Raw genomic sequence first — 18,630 nt, 5'->3', positions numbered from 1 at the left:
AATCTTATCATACACATTTTAGATGCTCTAAACAAATTATCTCTATAATTTTCTCTAATCATCTACGCTGCTTTTGCCATCACTTTTATATGAGAATTTGGAAGGCACGTACACCCTGACAACAAGAACGACCCCCCTTGTCAGGGAGTTGATGGTGGTGGTCGGTGGTAGATTCACTGCTCATCACCACCATTAGAGCTTTTTTAAAATTGTATATATTATTTATATTATAAAATATGTAGCTTTTTTATACTTTAATTTGCATATATAGTTTTGTGCTAAATTTAATATTTAATTTATAGTTTTACGACATACCACCTTAAATAGTTTTTTTGTCAAAAACTTAAAAAATAAGATCAAACTATCCCTAATTTTACGAAAATTACTTTTTTTTCTTACCTCCGATTTTCCTGAGATCCGACAGGCAGGCCGCCGTGATCTCACAGGACTCACAGCGCGTCCCAAGGCTACAACGGCTGAGACGATCCGCCAACCAACGATTAATTTCCAGCAGCCCAGGAGCGGAGGAGCCCTGCCCAGCCGCTAGCCTGACGACACGCCGAAAACCGATGGCTGCCCCGGCGGGACCTCATGTCCAGGAGGCAGAAACCGCCCGATGCCACCGCTCTCCTGTCCAACTGGGCCCAACGCGTCGCGCCCGCAGATCTATGGGCCGCCCCCACCCACACCGTATCGAAGAGGTGCAGCGCCAGCCTGCCGCCGCTGGCGCAACACCACACGGGCACGCGCCGCACGGCGAAAGCCGGGTTCTCCACCACGACGTCCCCCACAACCGCGCACCAGCCTTCCGGTGCGCTTCTCGTGGTCAGGACTAGTCAGGCACCGCGCTCTCTCTGTGCCGGGCGCACAGCACAGGGAGAGGGGGCACTGCGCCGCTCGCGCCCTTGGAGTGTAGCGGAGGCGTGCGCGTTCCACTGTTCAAGGACGGACGGCTTCGTTCCCTCTCCCTTTCACAAGATCGGCTCTCTTTTGATCGAGGAAGCAGATCATTTCTGCAACGGGACAGAGTGCGCGGCTACTTTCACCTCACCAGCATAAGCACAACAAAATCAACGAATGAAATAATGGCCAACTAGAAGAACATCTACATTGCCTCTGCTCAGCATTCTGAGTTCTTTCTGACACAGACACAAACGATTCGATCGCGCATCAGCGACGAAATCCCCGTTTCCCTCAAACTTCTCCCCGTGCTGGTTTTAAGACGGAGGGAAGAAGCGGTTGAGGTTGAAGGGCAGGCTGTAGAACTCCTCGCTCCTGGCGTCCCCCTTGAACGACCGGAACGGTACCCACCATGGCATCCCCCGGTCCTTGGCCGCGTTTTTCACCTCCAGCGTGTTGTCCAGGAAGACGGCCACGATCAGTCCGACCGTCGGAGGCGATGAGAAGATAGTGTTGATGTAGTCGTTGAACTGCATTATACAGCACACAAAAGTTAGTACCTGTAATTCCTAACTACGCTTCAGAAGAATCTCCACTGCAACTAGTATTATTGTAAGTAGAAATAATCTTAACCGTTAGATTTATGAGTTTTACTACCAGTGAAAAAAAAACATTTTAGTAGAAATAATCTTAACCGTTGATGTCCCCATTGAATTAAAAAAGATAAACGATCTAAATATATTTTACTGACAGTTGTAAAACATCTCATTTATCTAATATCAAGTTGTCAACATGTTACTGTTGAATTTAGAAACGCAGAACAATTTGCTACATAGGTGAGCCATGAGGAAGGTGATAAAGAGGGACAAACCCATCCAGCTTTTGTGTGCGCAGGGCCACGCTGAGCGGCCATGCTGTACCGGAAAAAGTATTCGGGCACAGATAGGCCAAGAAAGATGGAGACACCGACGATAAAGAGGTTGCGCATGGAGTTCATGTTAGTAAACTGCAAGAAGGAGAGCCCCACTGCCGCTGAAAGTCAAACAAAGCAAATGTGTGAGACAAGAACAAAAACAGTGGCGTATTTACTCGCATCAGATGGCGCAGGGTAACCAACCAACTAGTCCAAACAAGACGCAGTACACGGCCGCAAAGATGGTAAATGGGATGGAAGCAAACAATGCTCCAAATTTTCCTGCGCCAGATGGAAAAAGGAGAATTCAGGAAAACTGTGCTAACATTGGGCATGATCTGCACACAGTTAAATTACTGTCCTATCAACAAATTACTCACCTAGCATGGAGAAGAAGATCATGAAGCCGGCAGAGATCTGTATAACTCGTCGGCTCCCGATCCTCGTTGATCCTAACAACCCGACATTCTCCCTGCATTGATCTTAACGTTATCAAGCTGGAAGTAACTCTTTGATAAAAAAAAATTCTGAAGTTTACTCACACTGACACGGTGGAGCCAGTACCCGTTCCAAATAGCCCATCAAGAAGGATACCAATTCCCTGTTGTTTATGGAGTATCAACTTAATTACAGCTCTGAACAACATTCAGGAGTAAAAAACAAGAAACAATAGGATGACTTAAATATCCACCTGCCACCCAATGCCTCTACTGAGGATATGTGCTGGAGGTGGAGTAGCACTTGCAAGCCGAGCCGCAGCTTTGTAAGAAGCCGTGGACTGTCCAAGACAGGCTTTGAGTTAAGTTCAAGGCTGCCACGCAAAGAAATGGCTCCTGAAGACGAGTTATGAGGGCCATTACCTCTACTAGCGATACCAGAACAGCAGATACCATACCAAAGGATTGACCGGCACTGAAAGTTGGTGCGCCCCATTGTAGTGGAAAAGGGATCTTAATCCTGGAGCAAGTCCCTATTGTTAGCACACACACACTAACTGAAGAATAAAATTATCGAAAAGGATCAACTGAAGAACTATCTTTCAGTAGGACAAATAAACTTTTCTGTGGGACCCATTTGTCACTGTTTGCGAGTCCTGTGACCCCTCCAATGCAAAATGTACAAGGCTGTTGAGGCCCCAAAGGTTGAGCTTAGGCCTTTAGTCTTTTCTTTTTTATCTATTGATCATAACTTTAAAGTCACGATCAAGTCTCACTTCTAGGTGACTGAACACCTATACAATCAACTAAATCTGGTTAAACTAAGAAACTTTGACATAGAGCATGTAGTGCAAAGAAGAGCTTAGCAACCAAAGTCCCATACTAAGGATAGCATAAAGCACATTAACACGTAACCATTTTAGTTTACTTGGCACATTAAAGATATCACAAATTCGATGGGAAAATAAGCAGAGACAAACCATGGCGCGGAAGAGATGAGATTGGCACGGTCAGTGCGGCAGTTGATCTGAGTGACCTCAGGGCTATGCTTATACGCGCCACCTGCAGTGAGGATTTGAGCATAGGCCCAAACCAACGCGATGCAGATGAACAGGGAGAACCTCTCCAGTATTGGAATATCTCTTATCTGTACATTCTTCAGATACTGAAAAACATAATTGACAATGCACGAGTTAGACTCAACTTCAAATATGGTCACTAGCAAAAGAATTCGATCATTGGAGTTGCTTGCCAAACCTGAGAAAGCACGACAAACAGAATTAACATTGGAAGTCCAACCTCAACGCATCTCCCAACCTGACAGTAAAATCAAACAACAATGCAATGCAATGAACAATCTTTCCTGTCTGAAAAAAAATATACTGCATTGTATGTTCTGCTTGCGTGTCGAAAATGTGAGGCGTCAAATGAACAGCTCGTACCACAGGGAATCCTCTTTCGAAAAGGCCAAACCCGAGCAATGCAACCACTGGCGCCATCCCCAACGGGCTGAAGAATCTGAAAGGCAAAAGCAGCAACACCGCATGAGACCATGACCCATCAGTATGGGAGCGTAGGCACTGTCGAAACTGAATCTGACATGCACACGCACGCAACCAGCAGCATCCATCCATGTGTTGTTCTAACGTAGTACTAGGAGGAGTTGAAGGGCAAACCTGGAGAAAATGCCCCACAGCTGGCTGTAGCCGAGGATGATCTGAATGCTGGAGGACACGATGAGTGCCCCCTGTATCGCCCTCATGGTCTGAAGGAACCTCTGCTCAGAGAGAGAGAGAGAGAGAGAGAGAGAGAGAGAGAGAGATGAACAGCAGATGATTGTGATCAGACACGCCTAATCTGAAACAGTAGAGGCGATTGGACGGATGGATGGACAGAAAGAAGAGCGTCCGCCTGCTCTGCTTACCTCGTGGTCGTCGGGTATGGCGGCGAGCGATGAGTCCTGTATGATGGCCATTATCGGGACCACGAACGCGTAGGATCCGCCGATCACCGTGGGCAGGCGCGTCCCGAACAGCGACTGCAGCAGCGTGTTGATGCCGGTGACGAACAGCAGCGTCTGCACCACCCTCACCCTGTCCCCCTGCGACAGCAGAAAGCAGAAAAGTGAGTTCTCAAACCATGGGTGGTGGCGAATGGATTGGGGGAAATCAACAAGAGTGCGGCCGCGGCGGCGCTCACGTCGCTCCCGCCCATCATGGGCACCAGCACCGCCGGGATCATCACCGCCGTGCCCAGCGCCAGGATGTAGTGCTGGAATCCCAGTATGATCGCCTCCCCTGAAACAGCAAAAATCCAAGACGCGGATTCAGAATGCGAAATCCCGAGCAGGAAAAAATGCAATGCAGCCGCCGCCGCTTCGGCTCTCACGCACCCCAGGGAGGGTTGGAGTCGATGCAGTACTCGAACCCCTGCAGCTGCTCCATGGGCGGGTGGCTGATCTCTTCCGGCTTCACCTCAGCCATCGTCGCCGCACCACCACCCTCTTCCTTGCCCGTCAGGATCCCGCCGCCGAGCAATGAAAACACACGGGAACAGGAAAACACACGGGTTCCTCGCTTATGTAGGCGCCGCTGCGTGCTCTCTCCTTGGCCTCTCTCTCGAGAAGGCTTCTGGAGCCAGCCAGGTGGGGGCTTATTCAGCGTACGCGCTCCGGCACGGCACACGGCAGCGTCCCCCTTCCGCAGGGGGGGAGATCAGGACGAAATCTGTTGGAGAAAAAGCCGCGAGAGAGGATGGCTCGTCTGCGTGAGAGAGGGAGGCAGCGCAAAGAGCAAATTCGCACTCTCGCCGGCGCGGCTACTGCTCACTCTCACACTCGTTCGTCAGCCTTGGTCCTCACACTCGCTCACTGGGGCCGTTTGTCGTCGTGGTGCTTTCTTCTTCTCTCCCTTTTGCTTCTCCATTTTTGCCCCCTTTTATCCGTGTTTCGAGTGCTTCTTCCCTCCTTCCGGGGAACTGAACTGGCCGTTGGCTTTTTTGGTGTGACCGAATTGCCCCTCCGCCACTCACCAATTTCCCCTTCGTGCATTAACTACTCCCTACGACTAGCCGTTCTTTTTTTTTTTTTCCTAATCCTGCGAGTAAAACACGCTGCTGTTTCTTCGTTTTGTTTTAGTTTACCGAAGATGCTACACTTTCTTACTCTAATAATCCTAGGACAAATTGCAAATCTGGAACATCTTTCTTTCACCTGATTTTTTAGTAGAAGTCCAAAAATATGTTCATCTCCACCCACTTGACCTATTTAGTTAAAAAAAATTTTCCCACAAACATCATATTGAATCTTTGAATATATGTATGAAGTATTAAATATAGATAAAAATAAAAACTAATTGCACAATTTGCATGTAAATCGCGAGACGAATCTTTTGAGCCTAATGAGTTCTTGATTAGCCATAAGTGCTACAGTAACCTGCATGTGCTAATGACGTATTAATTAGGCTCAGAAGATTCGTCTCGCGGTTTCCAGACGAGTTATGAAATTAGTTTTTTCTTTCGTGACCTAAAATCACTTCCAACATCCGATCAAACGTTTAATGTGACACCTAAAAGTTTCCGTTTCACCAACTTAAACGGGCCCTTGGACGCTGATTACACACTACAGTGAACGTTTTCTACCCGATGTGACATGACAGAGTCCTTCGGACCAAGGGCAACATCCTTTCGTGATCATTGAGGCGGCAAAGGCAAATGGCAAAGACTCACCAGAACCACCAGAAGACCATTGCGGGTTTTGCATTGCGAGTAGTGCAGGTAGCGGTCGGAACATGTTGCTGGTTTCCGATTTAACGGACGGGACGAATGCCCAATTAGATACCCACACCACCACCTGACAGTCTGGTCCAAGTACAGGGGATGTTTTCCGCTTCTGAAAAATGGTTGCCTCGTCAGCCTGCCTGCCCTGCCTCGTGCCCCGCTTGACTCGCAGTCGCCATAGGCAACAGATTATTGAGGAGAGCGCAAGAGTTGAGAACTTGAGAAGTGGGGGGTGGGGGGCAAGGAAAGTTACCGTTGGGTGCCGTTCTGTTCTGCCTGCGTCTGCGTGCGAGGCGATGATTGCATCGGACGGTGAGAGAGAGAGTGAGAGAGAGGGAGGGGGGCGAGGACCGGCGGCTCCGGCTGGGCCCCGCGAGCCAGTCCGTAGGAAAGCGATCAGAGATGATGCCCCTGCGCGACCCCTGCACGGACTCCGACGCGGTGCATCGCGACGCTGCTGCTGCTGCTCCTACTAGCTGCTTGTGCTACCCACCGGTGGTACTGGTACGCGCTACTACTTGCCTGCAGTGGCAATGCGGCATGGGCGCACGGCCACCGGAGCGAAGCCGAGAGGGCTACTTCTCCCAATCAGCGGGTAATTTACTCCATTTTATTGCAGTAACTCTCGCCTCTGCTGGGGCCGGGCCAACGGGCTCCGCCACCGCTGCGACGATGCGTCGTCACTCTCCTCCTGCCAGATCTCTACGGATGGCGTGCTGTGGACTCTGGTGAATTCATGGTCATGGACATGCATGTCAGGTTGGTTAGCAGTGGTAATTAATGGTAGGGCGACGGTTGCCGTTCCCTTCCGGCCGGTTGGTGTGTTCGCCCCTTGCCTGCGGTGTTACTACTGCCAGTTCGAAGCGTGGTGGGGCCGTGGGGATGGTGCTGCTGCGGTTATTGCGGTGTTGATCACCGATAGACCGTTTGGGTCGCAAAGAGGATTACTACTAGCGTTAAACTGTTAAAAACGGCCGTAATGCGCCGTGAAAACTGATCTCTTGGTTGGTTGGTTGGGCTATTCAGTAAACTGTACTGGTATATTGGTGTACTGTACCATACTGTTTGGAGTAGATCCACAGCACTGTTGATAGCAGGGCCGCCCATCCGTGCCGTCCAGAGTCCAGACCGCACGGCTTCGGTCCTGAAAGGACAAGCATGGAAGTTGGAAGGCTGGCTAGCCTAGTAGCACTGGTATATTATGATGAGAGCAATTTTAACAGGTACGGAGTACTTCGCAGAAACCAGATACTAGTAGTAGTGTAGTAGGAGTATTTAATACAGCACCTTGAATACCGACGGGAAAGCGGAAATTTATTGAGTTTAAATCCGCCCAAAATCAAGAAAATGTCCTAAACATGGCAAGATGAGGTTAGTATGTCACCCTTGAGAAATGCCAATACGCCCAAAAAGCAGCTTATAGTAAAAATAGCAACACATAGGGAACACATTGTGTAAGCATGTTTTTTGGCCAATTCTTGAAGGTTTTTTTTTTCACATTATAAGGCTATGTAATTGAAAACCTCCAAATAGTACATCCTTAACTACGATCTTCTGTCTGATTTATGATCGCTTATTTTCTTTTCTTCAGCTTCTTTCCTCTTTTGTTGCCTGAAAGTAAAATGATCAATGTTACGAACAACAGAGAGGGGTGCTGGAATTTATCAAGATAAAAGCTGCTCAAACAACTAACATAAAACCTATGTATAACAAATCTTCATATAGTTATCCTGTTGTTTTAATGGTTAAAAGTAAGATGTTTAAGTTACACAGAGTAACTGACGCATCAACCATACATTTTATGCACTGTAATTGATATTACCACTGCATCATAACAGTATGAAAAACATATGGATGAAGTTCTCTGAGACAAAATATTCATAGGGAAAACAATGGCACAGCTATGAACAGTTCAATTAGCTTTGGATTGCATTTCTGATTGGCACTGACAGCAAGATAATACAAAAAGGAATTGTACGCTAATAGACCGTGAGCATAGAGGCAAACCATCTGTTCCAAGTTCTGACAGCTGAAATAAGAGAACTTACGCAAAAGCAGCGTATCCAGCACCAACATTTGCTGAAGTTAGAAGCGCGGCTGCTGACAAATTATCAAGTCCACTTGGAGCCACAGGGTTCTTAATATCCCCATCAACCTAGTAATAAATAACAGAAAAGCAACAGTCAGTCCTGATGTACACTGCAGTATGTAAATATATTGGTTCAGGTTTAAAAACCTTATCCCATTTTGACTTCTTGTTTGGCCTAGCCTCTTTCTGTACGCCTTCTCCCGATATCGAAACCAATGGTGCACCAGCAGCAGCTGCTGCTGATACAGCAGCTGTAAAAGATGCAATGAGCACTGAAACATCCAAAATACAAAATTGACAGATTGGTATCATAATTTCGTTTGTATGTACTATACCTGCAATTTTCGGTATTGCTGCACTAATTGGAGCTTGTACTCCTCCAGTGATAAAGTCAACCTTTCCACTCTTTTTCTTCTCCAGTTCCTTTCTCTCAACTTCACGCTTCATATCAGCTTCTGTAGAAAACAGGAGGCTCGTCATGCCTAGGATATATTCTTGCGCAAATCTTAGAAGAAATTTCTCAAGAAAGAACTAAAACATTCACTATTGACTCCACAGGCATAATATATGTATAAATAACTAATCTCCAAGTTCAGTTTATGAGTGAAGAACCACTTCGCGAGGTTGTCCTAGATCAACAATTCCCATCTCAACATAAGAGCGACCATTCACCAAATCATTTCAGAATTGTCCAATCATCTACTAGTTTATTTTGTATGCACATGTTGCTAACACAGCAAATCAAGCACATTGCAAGAATTCCACCCTCCCCCCAGAATAGACGCAAGCTGCAGGTTTACAAGCATATCATAAAGAAGATTGGAAGTTACTTTGAGGTTTAAAAACACATCCTACATTCTTTTTTTTTCCAAGTGAAGCTGTATTCTAATGTTCAATTGTTTGTCAAAATTGCACTATATAATCCACAAGTACAGCATAATGGATAAACCTCGACTATAACATACCGATCTCATCATAGTAATCGCTTCTATCGTACCCATAAGGATCAAAAACATCTTTACTGAAGCAGGTCCCTATCTGGTCAATTTCTTGGTACCGCACAGCATGCTGCAAAAAGTCTGGATTCCTGTAGTCCTTTCTATTGCGCACTTCAGAATTGAAGCTCTTTCCAGCCCTTTTGTACGCAAGGAACTTGTTGATCTTTTGCTGTATCCAAAGCATTGGAACATAAATAAATGTTTAATGCAATAGCCAAATAAATAGATTGTATGGATGTGCATTCTAATTTCTAAGCAGTATGCATGTCATGTGAAAGGCCATGCTGTTGCAGTGTGTTTACAGGACTTGAAAAGAGAAGCATATGTCAAACTAAAAACAACAGAAGGGCTTCAAAATATCAACCTTTTGTTCAGAAATAATAATTACAAATGAGCAAGAGTCATTAGCTAGATAAACAAATTTACAAGCATGTAATAAATCAAAAGGAGAACAACGCATACAGCTATGGCACAGCCATATCTCAATAATACCATGAAAAATGCATGAAATGGTTTCTGGGGTATGGCTTATGTGAGCAGGAGAACAAATTTATTCTAGACAATGGAGTTTATTAAATCCAAAGGATAGTAATATGGTCCCAAGGGAGCACAATGTTCTGCATAAAAATGTGATAATTTTTTTACATGGAAGTAGAACATGTAGGAAATATTATTTTATTAAGAAGGAAACCTGTAGTGCTGCAGAAGAACATTTTGCAGTCACAGGAGGAGGAAGGAAACGACTCAGAGGATCATCATTCTGCATGTTATCAGCAGCTTCTTCCACCTGAACATCTTCCATTTCTGCTCCAGTTACACTCATTGCTGCAGCTGCCCCTACTTGATTCTGTTCAGGTGCATCGTTCTGCTGAGACATTTCTGATCGTATATTTGGGGTCAGTATGTGAACAATACCTGAGAGAGTCTTTTCTTCATAATTCCCTATAGGAGAGGGATAAAATATAAATTAGATTATATCTACATTGCAAATTTAGAGGTTATAATAATTCAGTTTCATCGAAATGGTAAAACGAGACCACTAACTCACCAAAATGTTTTCTAGAATGGCCAGAAACATAATATATAATCACCAAAGGAAATAAATCTGTCATGATATTAAGAGTTTCGTCCATGGATGAACAAAAGAAATGCATGCATTCTTGTTCTGCACATAACATTTTGGTACTGACTACTAACACACGACTACAAATGCAAAAGATCTTGAGGCATGTTATTGTGGTATATCTGTAAAACAAGGTTCATTCTTTGTATTTTGGAACCTACATGTTTCTGGCTGAGGTAATTAGCAAATAATGCATAACCTGATTATGTGAAAACAAAATATCTCAAACATTTATTATTTTCAAGTGTTTGTCTATGTTTTCAGCTCTCCACCTTTCTTGGATATGGTTGTCAACTACAAGTACACAAACCATTTGAGCACAAACATGTTTTCTGATATGTGCTCTGTCATTGATGACATATCCTAAATAGTGCTAACGTTGTGATAAATCTCTACTATTATAAAAATTGAAGATGTTTTTGCCGGTACTTTGGTACATCATCCGTGTATGAGTCGGTTTTCAAGTTCGTTCGCTTTTGGAAATACAAAAGGAATTGTATAGGAAATCTCTTTAAAAAACTCGCATGCTACTTGAGATGGTCGGATTCCTAATTGCAGCTCATGATTTTCTAATAAAATATATATATCCAAGTGAATTTAACAGTGAATTTCATATTAAATAAACCATATAACAATAATAAGATTAAAATAGCCTTCACCCGTTGCAACGCACGGGCATTTTTTCTAGTTGATACTAAATTACATAACCGTCAATACCGAGTATGCGACTGATCATAAATCCTTAAAATCACAATTTCTGCATACTAGCTGGACATCTCGATTTGCACTAGATATTAGCACGGTATGCTGAACATAGCACAATACAACAAATACAGCAGGCTAGGAGCTTACCCTCAGCAACCTGAGCATCCAAACCCGATTTGTCTATGCCATTGATCTCCCCATCCTGCAACCAGACCATAACAACATCAATTCAGGAAAGTTGGAAACTCCAAGCAGCATCACTAAACATATACGTTGCTAGCTCTACCTCCTGCTCCGGCGACATGGCCGTTTCGTCATGAGCGTAGTCCACGATAGCAAGCAGGACACGCCGACGGGGGCGCGGCAGGTCGGCCGGCGGCATGGCCGCGGCGGGGCGGAGCGGGGAGGGGGACGAAATCGCGAAGGGCGAGGACGAGCGGCGCGAAGGCAGCGGCGGGAGCCCCGGCGAGGGGTAGGGGCTGGCTAGGGTTCTGCGGCCGGCCGGATCCTCGGCGAGGGGAGGGGATGGGGGCGCCGAAGAAGCGGCAGCGTTGGGGTTAGGGTTTGAGCCCTCGCCTTCGGTCTGAGGTGACGGCGACGAGGAGGTTGCGGCGGCGGGCGGCGAAGGGGGTCTGGGCTCGTCGCCGTCATCCTCTTCCTCGTCGTCGTTGTACATGGAGAAGAGAGCGGCTACTGCCTTGGTGTCGGACGCCATGGCGAGGCGTAGAGGGGGTGGGGGTCGAGGTGAGAGGTTAGATTTGGCGATTTGGGGAGACCGGAGAAGACGAGTCCGACCGTGAAGGATTCGCGAATGAAACAGCCGCCGTATGGGTTCTCTTACAGGAGCTTCAAGTTGGTGATTTGTGGGTTCGAACAGAACGGGCCGGTTGATGACGATGGATGGGCCTTGAATCTTCATGGCGTCATGGCCCTGTTCGTTTCTGCGGTAAGGACAGGATGAAATTTTGGATAAAAGTGACACGTTTTACAAACTGCTAAACGGTGTGTTTCGTGTGAAAACTTTCTATATGAAAGTTATTCTAATACCGTGAGTATTAGATTAATCTATTTTTCAAGTTTGTAATAATTAAAACTCAATTAATCATATGTTATTACCACATCGTTTTGCGTGAAACACTTAATCTTTATCTTCATCTTCATATTCAGGAAATTCAAACACTTCGTTTTGATGGTACGATCCAATGGAACGAACCAAAACTTGATAAATTTTAGAGGAATTTTGGAGGACTTGATTCCTATGAGATACATTTCTATATAGTTATTTGGGGTAAAGGAATGATCTTCTAGGGTTTCTTTGAAATTTCTATGGAATGAACCATTTTATAGGAATTTTGGAGAAAAAAGTAGCATGAGGTTTCTTCCCATGATATAAGGTTCCTGTCCATACTTTTTTAGGTTGTGTTCGGTAGCCTGTGTTCCCAACCCATCTCTCTCGTTTTTCGCGCGATGCTTTTCAAACTTCTAAATAACATGTTTTTTTTCAATAAAGAATTATATATAAAAGTTGCTTAAAAATCATTAATCCATTTTTCAAGTTAGTCTTAGCTAATACTACCTCCGTCCCAAAATACTTGTCGCTTTGAGTTTTTGTTTGTAACTTTTGATCATCCGTCTTATTTAAAAAATTATAGAATTATTATTTATTTTGTTTGTGACTTGCTTTATTATCAAAAGCACTTTGAGTATGACTTATCTATTTTTATATTTGCACCAATTTTTCAAATAAGACAAATGGTCAAACGTTACAAACAATTCATTATACGATAGTACTTAATTAATTAAACGATAACAAGTCATTTCGTTTTCCGTGCTAGAGAGATAGGCTCCCTACCAGCACAAACGAAAGCGGATTATGGTATCTTCACAATCCTACGTTCCAAAGCAGCCTTAAAGTTTTCATTCAGTTTCATGAGTAGCCAAATAAGCCTCCTTGTTTGGAATTTGGTTCCAAATCTATATAACTTGGAGGTAAAATGAGGGCCATGTTATTCAATTAAATCTAAGATATCTCGTTAAACACCAAAATGTTGAGAGGTTTTATTTGCACAGATCTTACTTATGCATTGTATGAACGCTCTATATATATTAGTTTGGTTGCGTTGGAATCTTCTATAGATGAAGACTAAAAGTGGGTACGCAAAACGAAAAATCCATTAGCGTGTGATTAATTAAGTTTTAATTATTAAAAACTTGAAAAATGGATTTATATGATATTTTAAAGCAAATTCTATATAAAAAATTTTCGTATAAAATACACCGTTTAGCAGTTTGAAAAACGTGCTAACGGAAAATGAGGAAAAATCCGTATCTTTATGGAGTTAGAACAGGGCCATGGTGCTATGTATAATTAACCATGCAAAAAAATAACGACTTTGTAAATAGCAAGCTGACAATCATCAACACAATGGTTATGGCATCTTCCTTCAAAATTTAGACATTTTAGGCTGTCCTTTGATTACAATTAATTAAACTTGAGTTGAAAAACCAATGTGGTATGATTGAAATGCATGATCTTCACAGGTAATTGATATTTAAATTGTGTAATAAGAGTTTACAAGTCATTCCTAACAAAGGAATGGTTCATTGAAAGGATTCCATATCTAACTACTGAATATAAACAAAAAAAATACAAATTCAATGCTTATGACCAGAAAATACAACTTTACATGTTTTCTTTTACAATTGGCATAGCTCTAGTACATAATTGTTAATACGAATCATTTTGAAATGTGGACCCAACACAATTTGTGTAGGCATTTATCTTTTGCCACGCGCGACTTAACAGTTTTACAGATCAGATAGAGAACGTTGTAGCTTCTTCCAAGATGATAACTCGTGTAAGGAAAAATAGAAGTAGATTGCTAAATAGCACAGTTGTTAGGATGAAAAGTGAGGCGAGTAGATGGGGAGCTTAATGCAAATTAAAACAATGCGGTAAAACACATGATTAAAGGAATAACACTGGCGTTGCTATGAGCCCACGAGTAAAATGAGTGTCTATTGCTATGGCAGCATGTTCTCTCGACTTAAGTGCTATACTTCTTGGTATAAATAACTCATAAAATAAAGTCATAACCTTGCAAAAAGTAACAGTTTGACATCTTCACAAACAAGGGATTAAGAGAGTCGAATCCACGAGAGTGGAGCATAACAACCCTAGTATATAGGAGATATCAATTGCATTACTCAATACTCATGTCTCTGATTTTACTAAAAATATATTTTTTAAGAAAAAAAACGCACTAGAGGATGTGAGGTTTCATATTAATATATTAATAGAGCAGAAAAGGTTACAAGATTACAACTCTGAAAACCTATAATCAGGGAAAAAAACACACCAACACGTTCTGATGATTCCTACCCACCAACTTGAGGAAAAAAACTAACACCGAGCTGGACCTCGCATTAAATAGTGTAAAATGTATGTGATTTTTTTACATGCCTTTTGACTTTTCTTTTCTAAAAGGGTACATCAAATATGATTATACCAATATAATAGGAGAAGCTTTGCTACATAAAATTAACTTGGTGCACTCCCATAGCATTATCAGAGCAATGTGAAAAATGAACACGCTATAGCTCAACATCGATCAATTTAATCTAAAAATTATGGAGTTACCTGAAAAAATCAAAAGAAATTGTTCTTCCTTTGCGTACAAGTTACGAAGCGAGCTTCGTTTGATAATTTCTTTTTAGGTTAAACAGAGTAAATTTCATAATACGACATATATCACTACTACAAAAATCGTTTTTCTGTACGAGGGGGTCGGTAGGTTCCATGCGGGCCGCTTGTGGCGGCGCCTGCAAAAACCGCCCCCCCCCCCCGGGGTGGGTCGATGAGCCGCATGCGAAGATCCATTATCGCATGCGGCTGCTTAAGACAGCCGCATGCGATAATAGGTTTATTTTCGCATGCGGCCGTCTTAAGGGGCCGCATGTATTAGGGAATGCGGCTCCTTAAGACAGCCGCATGCGAAAATAGGCCCATTATCGCATGCGGCTGTCCTAAGCAGCCGCATGCGATAATGGATCTTCGCATGCGGCTGGCTTAAGGGACCGCATGCGATGATCGGCCATATATGCTCCTCCAGGCCCGAGCTTGACCATTTGAAAACGAAGCTCTTTCTCTCCTAAAGCAAGCACCAATTAGAGGGGGGGGGGAGGTTTTCAACTCGAAATTTTTACTTGAACTCTATACGAAAGGTGAAGAACTCTCTCTCCTCCTTCATTTGGCTCCATTTTTGTTATATTTCGTTGGTGGAAAGTGGAGTTTTTTTAATATTTTGACAAGGTTTGTTCTAACTAGTTTTTTGCAAAATCTAGCTTCAAAATATATGTTTTGATGGGCAAATTTTGCATGTAATCACTTGTACATACTAGTTCATGTATTGTTGTAATTTTTTTGGGAGACAAATGCATTTAAACTTTTGTATGAAATACCTGCGGTCTATTTTTTTATCTATAACTTTTTTGCCTTTATATAATTAGATGGATCGGTCGTCATGGATGTATGAGATGCGGAGAACGTAGCCGATATTTATTAAGGAAGCATCTAAATTTATTGATCAGGCTAAGGCGCATGCTTTGAGGGAGAATATGACAAAAATCTTTTGTCCGTGCCGTCATTGCAAGAATCAGAAATTGTTGGTAGATCCTGGTGAAATATTGGGTCACATAATGGAGTACGGATTCACCGCCAACTACAAGGTTTGGACCTATCACGGGGAATTCGCCAATCCGGAAGATGACGATGAAGAGTTAAGTTTCGAGATGAATGAGGCAGAGAATTTTATAATCGAAGACATGTCCTGTGAAAGAATGGATGTCGATGTTTCCACCGATAGTGATGATTTCGATGGTGGTTTTGATTTAGAGGATATGCTACGCCATGTTGAACCAGAGGTGCTAGCGGGCAGGTCACGAGGATTGGAGAATTGGCAGGCATTAGAGAAGGCATCGAAGGATCTTCTTTACGATGAAACAAAGGGATGTGATAAGGATTTCACAGTCTTGCGTTCAGTGCTTGAACTTCTGAGATTGAAGGCTAAACATGGATGGTCGGACACAAGTTTTAATGATCTGATTAGTTTGTTGCGTGTGTTGCTTCCTAAGCCTAACTTTGTACCATCAAATATGTATCAAGCGAAGAAACTCATATGTCCTTTATCTCTTGGTGTAGAAAAGATTCATGCTTGTAAGAATCACTGCATATTATACCGTAAAGAATATGTGGACTTGGAATGTTACCCAACGTGTGGCACAAGTCGGTATAAAACGGGGAATGGGCCCGTAGATTCAGAGTGTACCAATCCAGATTCTGATAAGGGTAAGCGCGGAAAGATTCCCTCAATGGTGATATGGTACCTACCAATTAAGGACCGCTTGAAACGTCTGTACTCAAACCCGACTGATGCCGAGTTGATGAGATGGCATCAAGAGAGCCGGAAGATAAATGGTATGATTCGACATCCCGCCGACGCTCGCCAGTGGAAGACATTTGATGTAAAACACCCAGAGTTTGCTAAGGATCCCAGGAATGTAAGGTTTGCGTTGAGCACTGATGGAATGAACCTGTTTGGTGACTTAAGCAGCTCGCATAGCACATGGCCAGTCCTTCTCACAATGTATAATCTTCCAACATGGATATGTCAGAAACGAAAGTACATTCTTCTCACTATCCTCATACAAGGTCCAAACCAACCTGGAATCGACATAGATGTTTTCCTTGAGCCTTTGATGGAGGACATGGAGGAGCTTTGGAAAGAGGGGTTACGACTATGGGATGAGTTTAAGCGGGAGCACTTCAATCTACGTGCAATCATATTCGTTACCATCAATGACCTACTTGCAAACTTTTCATTATCTCGGCAGATTAAAGGGAAGACTGAATGTCTGATATGTCTGGAGAAAAGTTCGTACAAATACCTGACGTCGTCTTTGAAGACAGTGTACATGCGGCATCGACGGTTCCTACCACAAAGACATAGGTACCGTAAGATGGCTAGATTGTTCGATAATACAGTGGAGAATGACACTGCCCCAGCAGCAAGAGGTGGTACATACGTGTATGAGATAACAAAGAAGATTAAGGTTGTATATGGAAAGGGAAAGAAGACAGTAAAGAGGAAGAAAGCTGATGGTGACAACGGTACTGCGTCGCCTTTCAAGAAGCACTCAATTTTCTTCAAATACTTAGATTACTGGAAGGACCTAGAGATTCGACATGCAATTGATGTTATGCACCTCGAGAAGAACGTGTTTGATAGCACCATTGGCACATTGTTGGACATCCCGAGTAAAACGAAGGATGGATTGAAGTCACGTAACGACCTTGTAGATTTGGCCATACGGCATGACCTTCACCCAGTAGTGCTGCCAAATGGGAAGACCGAGATTCCTCCTGCTTGTTACTCGTTGACACTTGAAGAGAAAAAAGCCTTCTGTAAATGTTTACAAGGGGTTAGAGTGCCTACTGGTTTCGCATCGAACATCAGGAAGCTAGTATCAATGAAGGATTTGACCATTTCGGGATACAATGCGCATGACTGTCATAGGTTGCTAACAGTATTCCTACCAATTGCTATAAGGGCAGTCAAACCAGTCCATACAAAGGTGGTTATAACAAAGTTGTGCTACCTTTTTAATCGAATTTCGCAGAAGGTATTTGATCCTCTGGAATTAGGTCCGCTTCAGACATTTGCCGTCGAGATTGTATGCCAGCTTGAGATGTATTTCCCACCATCATTTTTATATATGATGGAGCATTTGATCGTTCACATCGTCCCTCAGATTATTGAACTTGGTCCCTTATACTTACATCAGATGTGGGCCTATGAGCGTTACATGTCGATCCTCAAAGGCTATGTACGCAATTGCGCTCACCCGGAAGGATCAATGTTAGAGGGATACACAACTGAAGAGGCAGTCGAGTGTTGTATGGACTACATAAAGGATGCTCATGCCATTGGCATTCCTGTTCATCGACATGAAGGGAGATTGTCTGGAAGGAGTACTGTTGGTAGGAAGCAGTTCTTCAATAATGATTACAAAAAGGTGTCCGCGGCACACAACAGCGTTCTTCAACAGCTCGCTATCATTGAGCCATTCATTGAGCGACACCTAGAAGAAATCAAAGCCTGCTTCCCAGGGCGGTCCAATGATTGGGTATCAAGAGAGCACAAGCGTCGCTTTCCTCTGTGGTTCAAAGATCTAAACCTGCCAGTTGGTGATTCTGTGGAGGAACATACTTTACAAAGACTGGCATGTGGGCCTTCAAGTATTGTCAATTCATGGCAAGGTTACGACATCAATGGATTTACCTTGAGTACGACTACGAAGGACATGAAAAGCACCGCACAAAACAGTGGGATCCGTGTCGAAGCGATTGACACGAGTGGAGAAAAGAGGTCGTATTATGGGACCATTCAGGAAATATGGGAACTGGACTATGGCCTGAACATCCAGATCCCTGTGCTCCGTTGTGAATGGGTTAAAGACACAACAGGGGTTTCCGTTGATGACTACGGGCTAACGGTAGTCGATCACAGTAAAACAGGCCACAAGGATGATCCATGGGTTTTAGCAGAGCGTATGGCTCAAGTGTTTTATGTGAAGGACCCTTCAGATGAAAGAAAAACTATTGTCATATCCAGAAAGCAATAGATCGT

The 18,630-nt window shown here is 43.6% G+C and overlaps 2 protein-coding genes across 3 annotated transcripts; both read right to left on the bottom strand.

Moving 5' to 3' along the window:
* Positions 1-1,083: 1,083 nt before the first annotated feature.
* LOC127772131 (nucleobase-ascorbate transporter 2-like) lies at positions 1,084-5,242 on the bottom strand. The gene is made up of 14 exons (XM_052298123.1): positions 4,643-5,242; positions 4,450-4,547; positions 4,175-4,351; positions 3,927-4,027; positions 3,693-3,768; positions 3,508-3,567; positions 3,231-3,415; positions 2,674-2,770; positions 2,505-2,591; positions 2,356-2,414; positions 2,194-2,285; positions 2,018-2,095; positions 1,772-1,932; positions 1,084-1,430 (listed from the first exon to the last, which is right to left on the bottom strand). The coding sequence occupies exons 1-14, from the start codon at positions 4,731-4,733 to the stop codon at positions 1,218-1,220; spliced, it is 1,575 nt and encodes a 524-aa protein (XP_052154083.1). The 5' UTR covers positions 4,734-5,242; the 3' UTR covers positions 1,084-1,217.
* Positions 5,243-7,427: 2,185 nt separating this feature from the next.
* LOC127772151 (uncharacterized) lies at positions 7,428-11,759 on the bottom strand. Of its 2 annotated transcripts, none has more exons than XM_052298141.1 (8): positions 11,229-11,759; positions 11,090-11,144; positions 9,806-10,056; positions 9,082-9,283; positions 8,452-8,571; positions 8,264-8,367; positions 8,076-8,182; positions 7,428-7,638 (listed from the first exon to the last, which is right to left on the bottom strand). In XM_052298141.1, exons 1-8 carry the CDS (start codon positions 11,655-11,657, stop codon positions 7,572-7,574), a joined length of 1,335 nt encoding a protein of 444 aa, XP_052154101.1. In that variant the 5' UTR covers positions 11,658-11,759; the 3' UTR covers positions 7,428-7,571. The 2 variants fall into 2 exon arrangements, with proteins under 2 accessions (XP_052154101.1, XP_052154109.1); XM_052298149.1 differs by having other exon boundaries at positions 9,806-9,993.
* Between the last annotated feature and the right edge of the window lie 6,871 nt (positions 11,760-18,630).

Source organism: Oryza glaberrima, chromosome 1 (genome assembly GCF_000147395.1).
Source record: "Oryza glaberrima chromosome 1, OglaRS2, whole genome shotgun sequence".
Classification (NCBI taxonomy): domain Eukaryota; kingdom Viridiplantae; phylum Streptophyta; class Magnoliopsida; order Poales; family Poaceae; genus Oryza; species Oryza glaberrima.
Note: the sequence above shows the minus strand (reverse complement) of the source record. Positions and strands in the feature narration are given on the sequence as shown.